Genomic DNA, 20,168 nt, shown 5'->3' on the forward strand with positions numbered 1-20,168 from the left:
GATGGGGCAATGGTAATGTTTAGTTTGAGAATGTAATGTATATTGGGGCGTTAATTTCAATGCCTTTAGAATGTGATGTTAATGCTTTTTTTTAACAATGCATTGTATATTTTTATTGTATATTTTGATGAATGTTTACATTTTCTTCCTTTACTTGTGAATTTTTGTTTCCCTAAGGAAGGGGGTTATGTTATAGTTGGATTGTGTGTCCTTCCAGCTGGTGTGGGTCTTGGAATGCCTGATGACATCATGGAATCTTTGGTGCCTGGCTTGTGTGTGGAGTGGCAGTTGTTGGCAGGCAGGCTGAGTGGCAGGGAGGCTGCTCCTGGTGGGGCTTTGTGGAAAGGGGCGACCACTCGGTCCCCCCGAACGTATGGTGGAGTACCCCGATCCCCCCGGGAAGCCATCTTGGGCGGGAGGCGAGTCTCGGCTGGTATGCCCGAAGCGGCGTAGCCGGGGCACGCTTTGTTCCCGCCCTAGAGTGGGTTGTCCTAGACACTGAAGCCGCCAACCACGCCCCCGGAGGCGGCCGGAGGCGGGTTTACGCCCGCCCGAAGAAGGATAAAAGGAGCAACAAGCCAGAGAAGCATCCTCTTGTTCCTGTGCTCTGAAGCTGCACCTCCCCGCTGCACGTGAGCTCGAGACGGAACGAAGAGCCAATTTTGAGCGTTGTAATCTTTCTCTTTGTTTTACAGATATCTTCGTTTGAGAATGCCGGGCAAGAAGGTCGGAAAGCGGGTGGGGACCGATCAGATGCTCCGCATGCTCATAAAGGAGGTAGCCGATTTGAAGAAGCAGATGGCGGCTAAGAACGGGGAGGGAGGACCGAAGCGAGTCATCGGACCAGCATTGCCAGGAGTAGTCCCTAGCGGGAGAGGCAAGAGGTCCAAGAGGGGGGCACCGGAAGGGGAGGCCCCGGTTCCCGATACTCCGCTTGAGGAGCCAACCTCTGTTCCGAAGGGGGGGCATCCGATCCCCGTGGTGGTCACCCCCGTGAACGGGGAAGATATGCCTCCCGAGTTGGCGGCGCAATTAGCAGCATGGTTGGGAAAAGATAGCGAGGGCACCACGGCTGACGATGCCAGGGCAGTAATGAGACAACTGCGGGAATCTAGAGAGGCTGCGAAGGCACCATCTTCTGTTCCCCCACAGGTTCCGGCGGCTGAGAATGCAGCTGGCGCAAGTTCGGCAGCGAATGCAGCATCTAGTTCAGGTAAGCGGCCACTGCCGATTGCGGGGGAGGGGTCTGTACCCTCACGAAGGGAGAAAGTGTCCCAGCATGTACCACTAGAAATTAAGGAAAAGATTTGGGCGGATAAGTATGTGAACATGTTTTCTTTGCTTACTGACCATTACGAGATGGAGCATGTGAAAAGCCAAAAGGAGCTCATGCATCCGAGTGTTTGGCGCGCAAAGATGGCCGCCTTTAAGGTTGACGAAAGCATAGGTACTTGGGGCAGAGCGTGGGGCATTTTTACCTCCATCATGGGTGAGCGTAGGCCCGAGTTGTTGACCGAGTTACCTATTTATCAGACACGTATCATGGAGTATTTTCTAGCGTACGAGGGCAATCAGTGGTTCTGTTATGACAATATTTTTAGAAAGGCTAAAGAGCACGACCCAGCTCTAACATGGGATTGTTACGACTCCATCTCTTGGCAGAAAATGGAAAATTCAGGAATGTTAAAAGTGCCATTGTCGGGGAGTAACGGGGGTGAATCTTCCCGCCAATCCTCTGGGACACCCTTTCGGACGGGTGCAGGTAATGAGCACCACTCGAAGTCGAGTGGCAACGCAGGTAAAAGGGGGATTTGTTGGAATTTTAACAGGGGAAAATGTACGAGGCCCCAGGGGTCATGCAAGTTCAGACATGAATGTGGAGGGTGCGGACAGGCATCCCATCCTGAGACCATGTGCAGAGCCAAAACGGGTGATAACGGTGGTAGGGGAAGCGCCAAAGAGGTCTGAAATAGTCCGAGGGGCGCCTTTACCTACCCCGATTGATACCATGGCAATGATTCCTTGGCTCAACGAATACCCGGATCATGCTGCCGCTGGGGTGTTGCGGGACGGTTTTTCATATGGTTTCCGCATCCCAGTGGGGGATTTTCAGGGTGTAGCAAGCTGTAAGAACCAACTGTCGGTCCGGCAGCATACGGCGGTGGTACAGGTAAAGATTGGGAAAGAGGTGACTCGAGGTCGGGTCGCCGGTCCATTTGATTCGCCACCGGTTGCTAACTTTGTTTGTTCCCCCTTAGGGGTGGTCCCCAAGAAGGACCCGGGTGAGTTTAGGCTAATACATAACTTGTCAGCCCCACGTGGTCTTTCCGTGAATGATGCGATAGACCCGGAAGTGTGTTCGGTGCGGTACGCATCTTTCGATGAGGCCGTCGCCATGTTGAATCGCCTGGGGCCCGGGGCGCTGATGGCAAAGTCAGACATCGAGTCAGCGTTCCGGTTGCTCCCGGTACACCCAGACGATCAGCGTCTCCTTGGTTTCATGTTTCAGGGTCGCTATTACATGGACAGATGTATGCCAATGGGATGCTCTATATCTTGTGCCTATTTCGAAAAGTTCAGTTGTTTTTTGCAATGGGTCTTCACGAAGAAGACGGGTTTTCAACATGTTATGCATTATCTCGATGACTTTCTGTTTCTGGGGGCAGCCGGGGATCCAGAATGTGGACAGGCTTTAAATGAATTTTGTGTCTTAATAAACCATTTTGGTGTGCCATTGGCGCCAGGTAAGACTGTGGGTCCCTCGACCTCCCTCGAGTTTCTGGGGATCGAGCTCGACTCGGAAGAAGGTTGTTTTCGGTTACCAAGAGAAAAAGCGTTAAAATTCAGGGCATCCCTTGAAACATGTATTAGTGAGACTAAGGTAAAACTGCATCAATTGCAACAAGTGGTGGGCCAGTTGAATTTTGCCCTGAGAGTAATGCCGATGGCCCGCCCCTTTTCCCGCTCGATTGCACAAGCCATGGTCGGCCTGAAGAAGGGTCACCACCGCACGAGGCTCTCGGCAGAGGTTCGCCAGGACATGCGCATTTGGTTGGCATTTCTGGCGGATTTCAATGGTCGAATTGTCTGGAACAAACCGGCGGTGTCCTCCAAGGAGCTGGGGCTGTGGACAGATTCGGCGGGGAGTATAGGTTTTGGTGCCATATTCGGCACACAATGGTCGGCTCAAAAATGGCCGTCATGGTGGCACGAGTGCGGGTTGACGAGTAACATTGCGTTTCTCGAACTTTTCCCTATTTTGGTGGCCCTGAAGACATGGCCTGAGGGGTTACGGGATCACTCTGTGGTGTTCTGGTCTGATAACATGACCGTGGTTGAGTGTATCAATAACCAGGCAGCACGTTGTAAGTGGATCCTGAGATTGCTCAAGGAAATTGTGTTATTGTGTATGCAGTTGAATGTGCTCTTTAGGGCGCGACATGTCCCGGGGATACTGAACCAAGCAGCTGATGCCCTTTCTCGTTTCCGTATGCAGGCCTTCTGGGGTTTCCTGCCCACAGCGGACCCAGTGGGGGCACCCTTTCCCGAAGCTCTCTGGTCTCTCGGTGCCCCGAACTACAAAACCTCGTGGGAGAGAGTTTAGCACCCAGGACAAGGAAGGCATATGAAGGGGCGTTTCGTTCCTATTGGTCCTTTTTGGGTCCTGCTAGGGGAGAGCTTTGGGGTCAGGAAGAGCTTGTTGTTAAATTTTTTCTGTCTTTACGTCAGGCGGGCAAATCGGTAGCTACGGCCCAGAGGCATCGGGCCGCCATTTCCTTTATGGCAAGGGCTCATGGGATCCAGGACCCGACAGCGTCTTTCGTGGTGCAGAAAGCGCTACGTGGGTGGCAACGCCTTGAGGGTCGCAGAGTAGATGAGAGGCACACGATAGGTCTGGATAGGTTGGCCCTGTTATTATCCGTACTCCCTGCAACGTGTTCATCAAAGTATGAAACAGTTTTATTCCGAGCCGCTTTTGCGCTGGCATTCCATGGGGCTATGCGGGTAAGCGAATTAGTGGCAAAGAACAAGCAGGATACAATGGGGGGACTGTGCCGAGAGCACATTCAGGTCAAGGTAGAGGCAATGACTGTCTCTTTTGTCAGGTCCAAAACCGATCAGGGTGCGATTGGGGACTGCATAATCATACAGAGGATCCCCGGGTCTGCCATGTGCCCTGTTGTTTGCGTAGAGGAATATCTGGCGCAGAGGGTGGCATCATGGGGGGGGACCTTGTTGAGACACGCTGACGCCACCCCACTGACGAGGTTTCAGTTCCAGCGGGAGCTTGCGATGTCAATTTCGGCCGCGGGCTTGAACCCCGGCGAGTTTGGGACCCATTCCTTTCGGATAGGGGCTGCTACTGAGGCTACAGCCAGGGGTCTGAGTGTTGAAAAAGTAAAACGTTTGGGGCGTTGGTCCTCGAACTGTTACAAAAGGTATGTGCGGTTGCACATGTTGTGAAGCTGTAATGATGTACTCACGCTTCTTGTTTTTGTTTGGTTTACAGTTTCGCAAGCTTACGAGGCGGGGCGGACTGTGCAGTCGACCCGACACCTGGGAACCAGCGGTCAGACATCACCGGCTGCGAGGAAAGAGGTGTGGGTCGTGGGCCACTCATACGTGAGGCGTGCCGCGGACGTATTCAAAGCAGGTGACATGATTCAAATGGCTGGGGAATACGGGTACAGGGTGACCTTCTACGGAAGGGGCGGGCTCTGTATTGACCAGTTTCAATCCTTTTTCGAGGGTTTGTTAGGGCGGACAAGGTCACCGCAGTCTATAATCATAGTCCATCTTGGGGGCAACGATTTGGTGGCCACTGGTAGACGACTTCTTCTTGAGGCGATGCTTTCCACAGTAAGTTGGTTGGCGAGAAGAGTTCCAGGGTGCACAATTGCATGGTCCCATATGATTCCACGGAAAGTGTGGCGGGGGGCGATTTCGGTTTCTGCTCTGAATCACTCAGTGAAGAAAGTAAATAACAAATTGGGTAGATTGTTTCGTTCAAGTACATTGCAGTCTATTCCGCATGGTTGTATCAAGGGGGACAGTATGTATTTGGGGGATGGAGTCCATTTGTCCCCGGTCGGTGAGCAGTAATTGGAAGATCCCTATGGGTGGGCGTCACCCATTACGGATGGGAGCGCTCGGGGGAGGTGGCCATTGGCCCCTCAACGGGGAGGCGGTCCCTTCTAAGGATGGGCCGCCGAAAGGAAAGGAAAGGCGGTCAAGGCCCCTTCCTGGATACGAGGGGCTACGGCCCCCTCCTGGGGAATTTCCCGGGGCCAGGACATCTGCAACGGCAGATGTGGTAAGTTGTGTGGGGTTTGGGAGGGGGTTTACGCTACCTTCTAGACACCTCACACGAGTCCTCGGACGACCTTTAAATGGCGTCGAGTTCATTGGGGCCCCCGTCAAGTCAAGGGAAATTGGTAGATGCACTTGAGGTACAGCCCTCTGTGCGGTCGCCCCTCGCAAGCGAGGGGGTATTTCTGGTTTAGGGATCTGACACCGGTTACGACCTTGCCGTTGGCCCTTAACGTTAGGATGTACAATTTCAAGTTATTAATGTATTGGTAGGATGTTAGTTTCGGCTAGGAGAACCTTTGTATTAGAAATATGTTAAGGTTAGCCAAAGCATCGTAATGTGGAAACGAAATTGTACATGATATGAAACTGTTATTTTAATGTTTTGATTTTGTTTCATATTTTAATAAATACGGCCGGGAAGGGTAACTCCCTTCCCGCCTTCCAAAAGTCCAGAACTGTTTCCGGTTTCCCATCCTTGGGGATTGTGTTGAGAGGGGGTGGCGGGTATCTCAGCCATATGGAAAGGGGCGACCACTCGGTCCCCCCGAACGTATGGTGGAGTACCCCGATCCCCCCGGGAAGCCATCTTGGGCGGGAGGCGAGTCTCGGCTGGTATGCCCGAAGCGGCGTAGCCGGGGCGCGCTTTGTTCCCGCCCTAGAGTGGGTTGTCCTAGACACTGAAGCCGCCAACCACGCCCCCGGAGGCGGGCGGAGGCGGGTTTACGCCCGCCCGAAGAAGGATAAAAGGAGCAACAAGCCAGAGAAGCATCCTCTTGTTCCTGTGCTCTGAAGCTGCACCTCCCCGCTGCACGTGAGCTCGAGACGGAACGAAGAGCCAATTTTGACCCACCCACCAGCCCCTGGAGACAGCAAGTGGTTTGAAATAAAGTTTTGATGTGGTAACTCAATTTTCTTACAGGTTGTTGTGATTAAGTTTTGGTTCAGTATGCAATAAAGTGAATAATTCCTTGCAGTATAATTTTTCGAATAAAGTATTGGCACCAGTGTGGATCAGTGATGTTGCAGTATTCATACTTTGAGCATCTGTTGTCTTTTAGTTTTAGTCTGTCTAGTTTTATGTCGTATTTATTCGGTCGGGCGGTAAGGTCATGATCGGTGAGCAGTAATTGGAAGATCCCTATGGGTGGGCGTCACCCATTACGGATGGGAGCGCTCGGGGGAGGTGGCCATTGGCCCCTCAACGGGGAGGCGGTCCCTTCTAAGGATGGGCCGCCGAAAGGAAAGGAAAGGCGGTCAAGGCCCCTTCCTGGATAGGAGGGGCTACGGCCCCCTCCTGGGGAATTTCCCGGGGCCAGGACATCTGCGACGGCAGATGTGGTAAGTTGTGTGGGGTTTGGGAGGGGGTTTACGCTACCTTCTAGACACCTCACACGAGTCCTCGGACGACCTTTAAATGGCGTCGAGTTCATTGGGGCCCCCGTCAAGTCAAGGGAAATTGGTAGATGCACTTGAGGTACAGCCCTCTGTGCGGTCGCCCCTCGCAAGCGAGGGGGTATTTCTGGTTTAGGGATCTGACACCGGTTACGACCTTGCCGTTGGCCCTTAACGTTAGGATGTACAATTTCAAGTTATTAATGTATTGGTAGGATGTTAGTTTCGGCTAGGAGAACCTTTGTATTAGAAATATGTTAAGGTTAGCCAAAGCATCGTAATGTGGAAACGAAATTGTACATGATATGAAACTGTTATTTTAATGTTTTGATTTTGTTTCATATTTTAATAAATACGGCCGGGAAGGGTAACTCCCTTCCCGCCTTCCAAAAGTCCAGAACTGTTTCCGGTTTCCCATCCTTGGGGATTGTGTTGAGAGGGGGTGGCGGGTATCTCAGCCATATTATCTTTTACTTATCTACTTGAAACTTCACTTGGAACTAAGCTTAATTAAATCCAGCGTGTTATATATATACCTGGCTCAAGGACTTTTAATTACTACAAAAACCAAACCAGCATCAATGTCTATCAGGTTGTACCTTGACTTTACTAGCCCCACCCCTTTTTTCGGGTTTCACATTGCATTGTGGTCATTGTAGTTCCGAGTTTCACAGCTGTTACATCCCTTGTTTTTCTATTATGTAACCTTGTTCCTTTAACCCCTACCTTGCTGCCGTCGGCCATTGGCCGATGGCAGCACTACCTCCCCAGTGCTGCCGTCTGCCAATGGCCAACGCGGCCTCGCCCGTATTGCGGAAGTGCCGCACTGCGGGAAAATCGGGGCTGCGGTAAAAGGGTTAAGATAATATGCCACCTGGCTGCATGCAACCCTGCATGCGCTATGTTACTCTTTCAGTGTGATTCCATATTCCACTGTTCTAGGTATGTGTATTTATTACAGTTTGACTCAGTTGCATCTGGAGCTTTATCTGTGATGTTTGCATTTGCTGTGCTGTTAATAAATCTACCTTTCATCTTTAACTGGATTTGAAGTCATTGCAATAACATCTCCTCTGTTACAACAGCTTCTAGAAATTCCCAGGCTCCAATGTACGGCTGTGTGCAGGCAAAATGTTTCTTTGTAGCACGGACTGTTATGTTGAGTCACATGAAGTTTCAGTGGTGGCCTCTTGCTTTCTTATGCATTCTCTCTCTCAACCAGTGCGCGAGGTCATTAGATGGTTGGAATGTTGAGAGGGTTTGTGATTGGATGAGTGGACACTTGGAGTGAGAAGGACTAAGCAGCAGGATGCTGCTCCTGGTGGGGCTTTAACCCGTGTGCTGCTTCGAACGTTCCGGGCCAGTGCGGAGCGTTCCATTGAGCGGGCAGGTCTGCGTCGGCTGACGAAGGTGCGCAGCACTACGGAGGTAGTGCTCGCGACGGCCGTTGGCCGACACCCGCAGCGAACGGGCTAACTGATTTACCTGTAACCTGATCTGAACTTAATAAACCTACTCCTTTAGTAACCTACAAGACTACAGCCTTGATTGTAACAGTTTAGTTAGGCTATTGGTTGGGCAGATTACCTCTTCAAAGATGGGCTAGCATGGATCATCTTTTAAACCATGTTAAACGCTTGGTTGAAAGATACATAACTGGCACATTCATTGTGTGCTTTCGAATATTGAAATGAACAAGTAGGACATGTTTTAAAAGCTTATGCTGATTTATATTCCCAACAGTCCTCTTGTGCATAAGAAAATCTGCATCCAGGAAAGAACTGCGAACAAAATACATGAAGGCTGGTGTCCTCTGACAGAGCACTGCCATCTAAATCCTACACTCCATGCAGCTGGTCTTTGGATGCTGACAGAGACAGTTACCTGGACAGGAAGGCATGATGCTGTGTTATGGTGTCGCAGTCATAGGTGGATGAGTCGCTCTGTTTCCTGGGCAACGGTTGCCTTGGCTCCTCATCTTCCAAGAGGCCAGAGATGTCAATATTGCTTTTGCTCAGACGTTTTGTACCGCTGAAGCCTGTGCTGGAGTCTTCAGGTAAAATGGGATTATCCTACAAAATAAACACAGGCATGCTTATACAATACAGGAAGATGGTGGTTTGAACAAAAAACTTAGCTACGTTATAAGTTATTTTCATCACGTTTATTGAAATCACTGCAGGGCATCTCGGAGGAGAGACAGGGGTCTTGAGCAATGGATTTCAACAGAAATTCAGATAACGTTTTAAAAATTACTTGGAAGACTGTCTTGTATTTTGCTAATGGGAAAGAAAAGGCTAATTTATGGCCATTTTCGAGCATGATATATATGAGAAGCAAAAGCCATGGCTTACTAGTTTGGTCTACTGTCGTGCCAGTTCCATACAATAAAATTGCATGAACTGAATGAATAATTAGATCGACTATAAGGGTTGTGTATTGACACCTTGCCATGCTTTGGGTACCAGACAGACCTGAAATGATCACCATCTTTGGTGGCTTCAGAGGCGTGAGATGTTGCAAAGGTGTTTTGTGGCAAACTCGGTGAAGTTCTTTATTAGGCCCAGGCAAGATTTTAAGGAGGCTTTTTAAATCTGTGATTTGCAAATTTCGGGTTATGTGAAATTAGCTTACTTTTGAGCAATTGTGTTCCTACAACGCCGAGGTCAAGCAGAAGACATTTTCTTCAGAGCCCCAGGAACAAAAATCATTGCTGTATTTTGCTACAAAAGCAGCAGTCCAGGGGTGGCAGATTCTTTGCTTGCACTGAGGCATACGTCACTCCTGCTACGTCATTAAATCGCAAACAGTGTGGGCCCGATTCACAAAGGGCATGCGCAGTTATGTCGGTGGGAGGGGGGGCTACACTCGCACCTCTACACCGAAGTTTCTGATTGGGGAGGTCCTGTCACAAGTGTAGGGCCGCCAACACGACTGCGGAGGCACTTTGTGAATTGGACCCTGATGATCACCTAGATGCATCCCGGTACATGTGGCGCGTCACAATTTCATTCAATATCAATATTCTTTATGTGTCTTGGTGACAAAGTACCCATCCGCCAAACTCTCAGTCCGGCTCTAAGCTCTTTGGGCCTCATTTATGAGAAATGATGCATCGCTGCGTGAAAGCAGCGATGTGTCACTTCTCAGTGCGCACTCCTTGCGTCATGATTGATGCGTCATATTTATAATATGACGCATCATGTCGCAAGGAGTTACAGATACGTCAGTATTTCTGAGGTATCTGTAAGCGCAAAAGTGAAGCATTGCTGGAGTGTGTCACAAAAGTGACGCAACTCCAGCATTTTGTACTTTCACATGGGCAAGTCCCATGTTGTAAGTGCCTGCGTCAGTCTTACGCCTGCTGTGAGGCAGGCGTAAGATTTTGAGGCATTAGCGGCCAAGAAATGGCGTAGTGAAATCTCATAGATTTCACTGCGTCACTTCCATGACCCTTCCTTGCGTCAATACGCCCCCTTGCATACATTATACCTGGCGCAGTTATAATGTGGCGCAGGCGTTTACAAAGTGAGGCATCTACCTAGATGCGTCACTTTGTAAATATGGCGCAACAAGGTGCATTTTTTACGCCACTGTTGAGTCACAAAAAGTGACGCACCAGCGGCGTTAAAGTAATGCACAGGATAAATGAGGCCCTTTGTTCCCAGCATATCAAACCTATTTGTGAGGTCTGGGAAAAAATGTCATGCTGGACCGACATGTCAACATCTGCTGCCATCGACTATATTAAGACACGTATACTGCTATCAATAGACAGGTTTGGGCCTGCTTTAACATCTGTAAAAAGATATTGCACCGTGAGTGTGGGAGCATAAAAAGCACCAGGACTTGAAGAAACAGTATCTGGAAATAGAAAGAATCATAACAATAAAGCTGATATGCTGGTAATAATAATAATGCTATTACAATCACTACTGCATCTACTAATAATAATGAGATTAATACACTACTAGTACTACATTAATAATAATAAACAACAACAAAAACGATATGGCTGTAGGGTGCACGCTACAAATGAAATAGCTTTTAGGCAAGTCTGGACTAGAAGTTAAAGGTGATCTGAGAAATATGAGCATTCCACTGAGCCTGCGCAGGTCAACCATCTCTAGGAGGGCTGCAGACAGAGGGGAGGCCAATGTTTTTGAAGTGGGACAACTGATTGATTTTCCAGCTGAGATTTATATGTATCTATATTGTCCAAGTTTCTGATTTAGATCTCGGTGGACAGGTTATTCCGTCAAATGGTGACGGATAGCCCATCCGCCAAAATATAAAACCCATGATATCACATGGGATTTATATTTCGATGGACGGGATATCTGTCCTAGATCTAAATCAATCCCTACATTCTCTAATGTTTCATAGAGTAAAACAGAGAAGAACTCTCTGGCACAGCATTGTCTATCCACAGCAGGAAGTCTTTCTATACTTCTAGGCAAATTGTGTACTGCTATCATGGACCTCATGAAGCTTCTTTTGGGACTGGATGGAATCATGATACATTAGTCTAACTAGATCTTAACCCACGCAGTCGTCTACCACCCTACCAGGGTTTCCCCGAGTCTTCTCCTGCCAGCCCAGCCTTTTGTTTAGGAATTGAAATAATAGGCAGAATGTTAGCTCACTCTCTGATACTCATTTCACCTTGGAAGTGTGACAGATTGTGAGATACGAGTTTGCACGTTTGAAGGACATTGTTTAGCCTAGGAAATGTTATCCATAGGATCCACCAGGGTAAGCGAATTAAGGTCAAAGATTTGGACAGGGATTGAATTAAGCATGGCGGTTGCACAAAGATGTACAAGGTTGGCTTCTATTTATGCCTTCAATGTGCTGAAGTGACTGAAAGCACTGATTACACACATGCAATGTTTATTTTCAATCAGGATTGAACTGCTGTTGTCCATTAGCTGGATTCCTGCAGATTATCAAAATACCCACATGAGGCATATTTACACACAATGAATCCTAATCAGAATAGTTTGCATAGTCAGTATTTTTCATGAGATTGTATGATGGCTCCAGCCCTCTTGGAAGTACCTTAAAGAACTTTAGTTTAAATCAAATAGCACCACTTCCAACCTACTAACTGCATCCATAATACCTGTGAGACCCACGGCGTAGTGATGCTATATAAATGCTGTCACTTCAGCCTATGTTGTCCACTACGGTTCAAGATGCATGAATTCAGGTATTGAAAGTTGTTGCTTTACACCTGTACTTCTAGGAGCTTTAACTATTTAATAGATAGTCTCTGCAATTGTTGGTTTCTAACCCCATTCCCTATTCTCTAGGGTGACACTTAATATTGATTGATGGTCTATCTCTAGTCATTAATCACACAAAAGTTGACAAAAGGAATGATTGCAAAATGTTTACCCACTGGCTTGGGATAGCATTCCAACCCATCGTTTTTTAACCACCATGTCAGTCTAGAAAAAGGCCCTTCTTATGCATATCAGTACCGACCCTGCTCCTCATGGAACATTCTGTCCCGAACCGCCAGACAAGAACCCCTCCAGAAGGAACCACAAGCAACCCCAGACCGGTTTCACCCTACTTGGAGCTCATCAGTAGAGTGTAGTTTTAGTCCTATAGTACAGTGAGTACATTGTGAATGTTGTTAGGATTTATTCCTTGTAAAAGAAATATAGGTCCTTTTAGAGGTACCCCTTGTGTCGGGAACCACGTCTGGGCATACCCATTACAAATAAGGCACCAACTTCAAAAAAAAAACAAGATGATGGATGGAATACTTAATTTAATCTCAGCCACTGGCAATCACTTGGGATGCATTTTAGAGCATTGTTCTTGGCCCATCATACCACGCTAGACACAGTCCCATCCTATGCATCCCATACCGACCCGGATACTCATGGAACAATCTGAGAGATGAGGATCCCTCCGGAAGGGACCATAAGTAATCCCAGAATGGCTTCACACTATTTGGTCAGTATATTGTAGTTTGAGTCATATGGTACAGTGGGCCCATGTCTGGGCATACCCATCACACTTAGGGCATCAGCTGCAACAAAAACAAGATGATGGATGGAATTCTTGAACTAATCTCAGCAATGATATTTGCATTTATCCAGGTGCAGATCACTCAGGTCTGCAACTGATGACATAGTAGAAAAAGTAAAGTCTAACCAATTCTCCACATTAGGTCCTTTCTGATTAACAACATTATTTGCCACATGAAAAAAGTATTATTTCTATGGAAGGTGCTTGAAGGTGTTTTTACTTATATGACAATTTAAGAAAAATCACGAGAGGCACATCTGCATATTCCGTTCATCTGTATGTCTTAGAAGCGTAGATTCATTATGTTTCTCTTAGAACACCAGACTATTTCAGGGCAAACCTACTTGTTTCGTACGTGGCCAGGAGCACATAGTGTTTAATAACTGTATGTTGTACTTCAGATGTTTGGTATTGAATAGGAGATATCAAGCACGCATAAGGTGATTCAATAAGTCTAACCACTGGCAATGACTGGGAATAGCATTCCAATCCACCGTTTCCATTGTTCGTTTTTCCACCATGCCACTTCAGTTTATACCAGCCATATGCAAATCAGTTTCAGTCCTGCTTCGATAGGACCAGGCCTGCTCGAAATGCCAAACCAGGTCGTCTCTGTACTGGAACACAAGTTATATAAGTCCCGCATTGGCCTGATTGGGCCTCTTCAGTTGGGTGTAGCCTGATTCCAGTGGCACAGTGAGTGGCATATCCACATTTGAGCATACCCAAGGCCACAAAGAGCATTACATCAAACACACAAAATGAGGTTCCGTGACAATTGTAAGTGGTGTTTTCGACTCGCCCGAATATGGTCGAGTCTGGTATCTACGAACCGCAAATGATGAGTTTAGTGGGTGTACGCGTTTTCGCTGTGCTAGCCTAAACCGTTTGTTTGTTTCGTGGGTTTCTTCATCTGAACCCACGAGTTCCATTTTAGATACGGCATCCATTTTGTTTCTTGCCCTCAAGTAGCCAGCGAACGGACGCTGTCCGCTTCGTGACCCTGGGATTCCCAAACTCTTGCGGAAGACACGTGTTCCTTTGAGGGTGTCTTTATGATGAGGGGGATGACACTGTAAGGCAGATGGCCCCGCTCGAGGCTCATCTTGCCGTGCCGGTCTATTGTCTCAGTTGTGCATTCATTAAGCACGTCTCCTTTGATCCCTGCAATCGTGTTTCCTGATACCACCCCTTTTACACTCTTTTCGATCTGTTCGCTATCTTCGTCTTCCTCTGCACCTGTTTTTGTCTCTTCCTTGATTCGTTTACAGTTGAACGGAATGTACTAATGGTGGGAAGATGTACTTTTATTGTTGGGAACTGCCAAATGCTACTGTAATTATGTTCCGGGCTCTGAATACATGAAAGCGACCCCCTATGACATTTACTGTGGGAACCGAGTTGTAATCTTTTGTCTGTCATGTTATCCTATGACGAAAAACTGCATAAAAAGAGCGATCCACAGATACAATTCGAAGCAGTCTCCTAGAACCTACACATGCTGTACTTCTTGTGACTTCTGTGTTCCCTGAAGTAATAAACCTCGAATCTTTGACGCCGAAGGAAGTGTCCCGTGTCTCTGTCATTTGTACGCCGGAACAGGTTACCCACAAAGGTTTCAGGTGTTATCCCTGGCACCGCTGGGTCTCAGAAAAACCCAGTCCTTCAGTTGGCCCCCCACGTGGGGCTGCATCAGCGGTACCGGTCCAAAGCCCGACGATCGTGAGGAACTTCGTGTGAAATCTCCGAGGGAAGGTGCACCCCGCTTCATCGATCCTGTTGTCGAAACAAGTGGCCCAACGACTTTTCCCGAGAAGATCCCCGCCTCCTGACGGCTGCGACGGACTGCTGCCCTGACTGTAGACCTGTTTTGGCGCCTGGCGTAGACCTTGGTACAGCGAGACGATTGACGGGCCTTCCTGGTGACGCCATTGATCTTTGAGTTAAGTATTTGTGGGTCGCTCCCAGAGTCCTTTGTTGTTGTGGGTGCTTAGTTGTTGCATGGTTCCATTGCATTTGTGGTTCTTGGTATTTTGTTCTTTGTTGTGCTATTTGACGTCTGCAGTCGCCAAAAACCGAGGGTTTTTGCCCTTTTGCAGGGACATTGTAATCCTATAACCCTTGACGTTTGTGAAACTCAGTTAGTGTGCACGATGCCTGGCCGTAGTACTTTGTTCAGTTGCTTTAGAGGTTGTGGTGCGGATTCCCGGCTGGAGGACTCGTGTCCGATACCTCCGGTTGGAACTCCAACTTACGAATTATATAGTCGACATGGTTTGGGTCCAATCACATTCAATGAGTGTTGGGTTTGCTACACCAAAAATGACGGTGTCCTTAGTTGGCCACCTCATGGTAGTTTTGAGGCCCCGATTTTAGATAATCTTGAAGCTAAATTGTTTCAAAGAAAAGCAAGGCCGGCCATGTTTGATTCCTTTCGGTTGTGGCGTAAAGAAGCCAAGCAGAAAGAAATCAAGCAGATTAAATGTAATAAGAGAGAAGGTATCGTTACCACGATGAAAAATGCAGAGCAGTTTCAGCGAGACAAGGAGGAGAAGGAAAAGGACATTTTTGATAGATTGCAGCGTATGACAGTGGATAAGTGTTATCCCGCTTTACCGACGGGTACGGATAAGAAGGGAGAGGAAGCAGTAGAGGACCCTTTGTTGTCCTATCTGCTGAAGTCGCCACCTCCGTATGCACAGGATACCACAGCCCCTGTGGTTCCTCCTGTTCCTCAACCTGCTGTTCCGGCAGGTGCTCCTCTTGTTCCTGTTCCTCTACCTGCTCCTGTTCCTACTGCTCCTCCGTCTATACCTTCTCATACTCCTGTTCCCGCTACTTCCACTCTTGTGGTTACTCCTGCTGTTCCTTCTGTTTCTGACCCTTCTATTGTTACCCCTTTGCTTTACTCTTCTACCCCGTCTGTTCGACGTCGTGTTCCTACTGTTGCTGCTAACTTTTTCACTTCTCTTGGACCGATTCTTGGGTCCGCTGGTTCTGATGCTACCCAAAGACGAAGTCAGCTTCCTGGCGGTAGGGAACGTGACACGCTATATAATATGGCGATAAATTGGATTAGATACCCCCTTAGGAATCCTCCATGTATAGTTGTTGACACATTCTCTCAATTCAATGAGCCAACTCAGAGGTTTGTGTTTGAAGAAATGTGCAAGTTCTTACGCGATATGATATCGGCTGATGCGGTCGATGATGTATTGGCTGCTCTGACTGACCTTCAGCTTCAGTTTGCGAGCGGAATACTTGTGGGTAGCAATGTTCGACGTGCAGTCGAGCAGCTACTGTCTTTTCGTCCCACTATGACGCCTCGTGCACTATTTAAAGACGAAACTGAGGAATGGACAGCGACGCCTGGTCAGTATCCTATGCGCGAAGTTCCACCAGTGTGGATGCCAGGTGATGCTACTGTTAATCCTGCTATTTTGCCACATTTCCAGAGAGTGTGGATACATCTTCCGTGGAAACGGTCGGAAGTTCTGCAGGTTAAGCAGACTTTGCCCGACCCTCGCAAAAATCCTGCAGGGTATTATAAAGAATTGTCTCAGCTAGTGGATGCTACGATAATGAATCTTGCCGACATCGATATGCTGTTCGGCAATGTCGTACCGCAGCCGGTATGGGCGAAAATTCGTCAGGAAAACCATGTAGCCGAGTTAGGTGGTGACTGGCCTGCTCTTGTGGCGGCTGATACCAGGGCCGGCTCTAGGCTCATGGTGGCCCTGTGCAGGGAGCATAGGTGGGGGCCCCGGAAGAGGGGGTCCGGACCCTCATGGACATCGATTCGCCAAAATGTTATGGGTGACAAAAGCGACATGTCACTCCCTTTCACACCCAGTGACATCACAGGCGTGTCTAACCTTGGACTTTCGACGGCCTCTTATTTACTGCTTGAGGTGTTATGGAAAGAGCAAGAAATGGAGACAACAGAAAAGTAAACAAAGCTCCATGGGCCCTCTTTAGTTTCTGTTCTCTCTGTCAGTCAGTCTCTCTCTCTGTCAGTCTCTGTCAGTCAATCTCTCTCTCAGTCAGTCTCTCTCTCTGTCAGTCTCTCTCTCTCTGTCAGTCTATCTCTCTCTGACAGTCCCTCTCTCAGCCAGTAAGTCTCCCAGTCTCTCTCTCTCTCTCTTAGTCTCTCTCTCTCTGTCAGCCAGTCTCGCTCTCTCCCAGTCAGTCTCTCTCTCCCAGTCAGTCAGTCTCTCTCAGTCAGTCATTCTCTCTCTACCTCAGTCAGTCTCTCTCTCTCTCTCCCTGTCAGCCACCTCTCAGTCAGTCTCTCTCTCTCTCTGTCAGTCTCTCTCAGTCAGTCAGTCTCTCTCAGTCAGTCAGTCTCTCTCGCAGTCAATCAGTCTATCTCTCTCAGTCAGTCAGTCTCTGCCTCTCTCTCTGTCTCTCTCTCTGTCAGTCAGTATCTCTCTACCTCAGTCAGTCAGTATCTCTCTACCTCAGTCAGTCTCTCTCTCTGCCAGTCAGTCTCACTCTCAATCAGCCTCTCTCTCTCTGTTAGTCAGTCAGTCACTCTCTTAGTCAGCCAATCTTGCTCTATCTCTCTGTCAGTTTCCTAGCCAGTCAGTCTCTCAGTCAGTCAGTATTCAGTCTCTGAGTCAGTCAGTCAGTCAGTCTCTCTCTCTCTCAACTCTCTCTCTCTCTCTCCATTCTCTCTCTCAACTCTGTCCACTCCATCTCCACTGTCTCTCCACTCTCTCTCCACTGTCTCTCTCTCCACTTTCTCTCTCTCTACTCTCTCTCCACTCTCTCTCCACTATCTCCCTCCACTGTCTCCCTCCACTCTCTCTACTCTCTCTCTCCACTCTCCCCCACTCTCTCCCCACTCTCTCTCTCCACTCTCTCCACCCTCTCTCCCTTCACACTCTCTCTCTACTTTCTCTCCACTCTCTCTTTCTCTCCGCTCTCTCTCTCCCTCTCTCTCTCCACTCTCTCACTCCACTCTCTCAATCCACTCTCTCACTCTCCGTCTCACTCTCTTGCCACCCTCTATCTACTCTCTCCACCCTCTTTCGACTCTCTCTCCACTCCCTCTCCACTCTCTCTCCACTCTCTCCACACTCTCTCTCTGCGCTGTCTCCTCCACTGTCTCCCTCCACGCTCTCCCTCCACTCTCCCTCCACTCTCTCTCCACTCTCTATGCACTCTCTCTCTCTCTCTCTTCTCTCTCTCTCCACTCTCCACTCTCTCTCTCCACTGTCTCCTCCACTGTCTCCCTCCACTCTCTCTCCACTCTCTCTCCACTGTCTCTCCACTCTCTCTCCACTCTCTATCTCCTCTCTCTATCTCCTCTCTCTCTCTCTCCACTCTCTCTCTCCACTCTCTCTCTCTCCTCTCTCTCTCTCTCTCTCTCCACTCTCTCTCTCTCTCTCTCTCCACTCGCTCTCTCCACTCTCTCTCTCCACTCTCTCTCTCCACTCTCCACTCTCTCTCTCTCCACTGTCTCTCTCTCCACTTTCTCTCTCTCTCTCCACTGTCTAGCTCCACTCCCTCCACTCTCTCTCTCTCTCTCCACTCTCTATCCACTGTCTAGCTCCACTTTCTCTCCACTCTCTCTCTTTACTCTTTCTCCACTCTCTCTCTCTACTCTCTCTCCACTCTCTCTCTCCACTCTCTCTCCCTCCACTCTCTCTCCCTCCACTCTCTCTCCCTCCACTCTCTCCACTCTCTCTTTACTCTCTCTCCACTGTCTTTCTCTCCACTCTCTCTCCACTCTCTCTCCACTTTCTCCCTCCACTCTCTCTCTCCACTCTCTTGCTCACTCTCTCCACTGTCTCCATGCTCTCTCCACTCTCTCTCTCTCCACTGTCTTGCTCCACTCCCTCTCCACTCTCTCTCTCTCCACTCTCTCTCTCTCTACTCTCTCTCCACGCTCTCTCTCCACTCTCTCCACCCTCTCTCCCTCCACTCTCTCTCTCTACTCTCTCTCGACTCTCTCTCTCCACTCTCTCTCTCCACTCTCTCTCTCCACTCTCTCTCTACTCTCTCTCCACTGTCTTTCTCTCCACTCTCTCTACTCTCTCTCCACTCTCTCTCCACTGACTCTCTCTCTCTACTCTCTCGCTACTCTCTCTCTCCACTCTCTCTAAACTCTCGCTCCACTGCCTCACTCCACTCTTTCTCCACTCTCTTTCCACTCTCTCTCTCCACCCCCTCTCTCCACCCTCACTCTCTCTCCACTCTCTCTCTCTACTCTCGCTCTCTACTCTCGCTCTCTACTCTCTCTCTCTACTCTCTCTCTCCACACTCTCTCTCTCCACACTCTCTCTCCACTCTCTCTCTCTCCACTCTCTCCCACTCTCTCTCACAAAGTAGTGTGCGTTCCATGGGCATCCGCAGAAATGTTTCCGGGGGGGGGGGCACATTTTTAACTTCATCTCCATCCCCCTTGCACCCTTCTCCCCTCTGCCTTGCAGCACCCTTCTCGCCCTCCCCCTTGCACCCTTCTCCCCCTCCCCCTTGCACCCTTCTCCACCTCCGCCTTGCACCCTTTTCTACCTTGCACCATTCTCCCCTCTGCCTTGCACCCTTCTCCCCTCTGCCTTGCACCCTTCTCCTCTCTGCCTTGCACCCTTCTCCCCTCTGCCTTGCACCCTTCTCCCCTCTGCCTTGCAGCACTCTTCTCGCCCACCCCCTTGCACCCTTCTCCACCTCCGCCTTGCACCCTTTTCTACCTTGCACCATTCTCCCCTCTGCCTTGCACCCTTCTCCCCTCTGCCTTGCACCCTTCTCCTCTCTGCCTTGCACCCTTCTCCCCTCTGCCTTGCACCCTTCTCCCATCTGCCTTGCACCCTTCTCCCCTCTGCCTTGCACCCTTCTCCCCTCTGCCTTGCACCCTTCTCCTCTCTGCCTTGCACCCTTCTCCCCTCTGCCTTGCCCCCTTCTCCTCTCTGCCTTGCAGCCTTCTCTACCGTGCACCCTTCTCCTCTCTGCCTTGCACCCTTCTCCTCTCTGCCTTGCACCCTTCTCTCCTCCCCGTGGCACCCTTCTCCTCTCCACCTTGCACCCTTCTCCTCTCCACCTTGCACCCTTCTCCCCTCCGCCTTGCACCCTTCTCCTCTCTGCCTTGCACCCTTCTCCCCTCTGCCTTGCACCCTTCTCCTCTCTGCCTTGCAGCCTTCTCTACCGTGCACCCTTCTCCTCTCTGCCTTGCACCCTTCTCCTCTCTGCCTTGCACCCTTCTCTCCTCCCCGTGGCACCCTTCTCCTCTCCACCTTGCACCCTTCTCCTCTCCACCTTGCACCCTTCTCCCCTCCGCCTTGCACCCTTCTCCCCCTCCCCGTTGCACCATTCTCCCCTCTTCCTTGCACCCTTCTCCTCTCCACCTTGCACCCTTCTCCTCTCTGCCTTGCACCCTTCTCCCCTCTGCCTTGCACCCTTCTCCCCTCTGCCTTGCA

The 20,168-nt window shown here is 49.3% G+C and overlaps 1 protein-coding gene across 1 annotated transcript in view; it reads right to left on the reverse strand.

Annotated features, from left to right (window-relative positions):
- PITPNM3 (PITPNM family member 3) overlaps positions 1-20,168 on the reverse strand; it is a 1,845,859-nt gene that overhangs the window by 355,879 nt on the left and 1,469,812 nt on the right. Inside the window, exon 8 of the mRNA XM_086954539.1 lies at positions 8,590-8,777. Coding sequence (XP_086810665.1) covers positions 8,590-8,777 — 188 coding nt within the window. The remainder of the gene's footprint in view (positions 1-8,589; positions 8,778-20,168) is intronic.

This window comes from Lissotriton vulgaris, chromosome 2_1 (genome assembly GCF_964263255.1).
Source record: "Lissotriton vulgaris chromosome 2_1, aLisVul1.2, whole genome shotgun sequence".
NCBI classification, from domain to species: Eukaryota; Metazoa; Chordata; class Amphibia; order Caudata; family Salamandridae; genus Lissotriton; species Lissotriton vulgaris.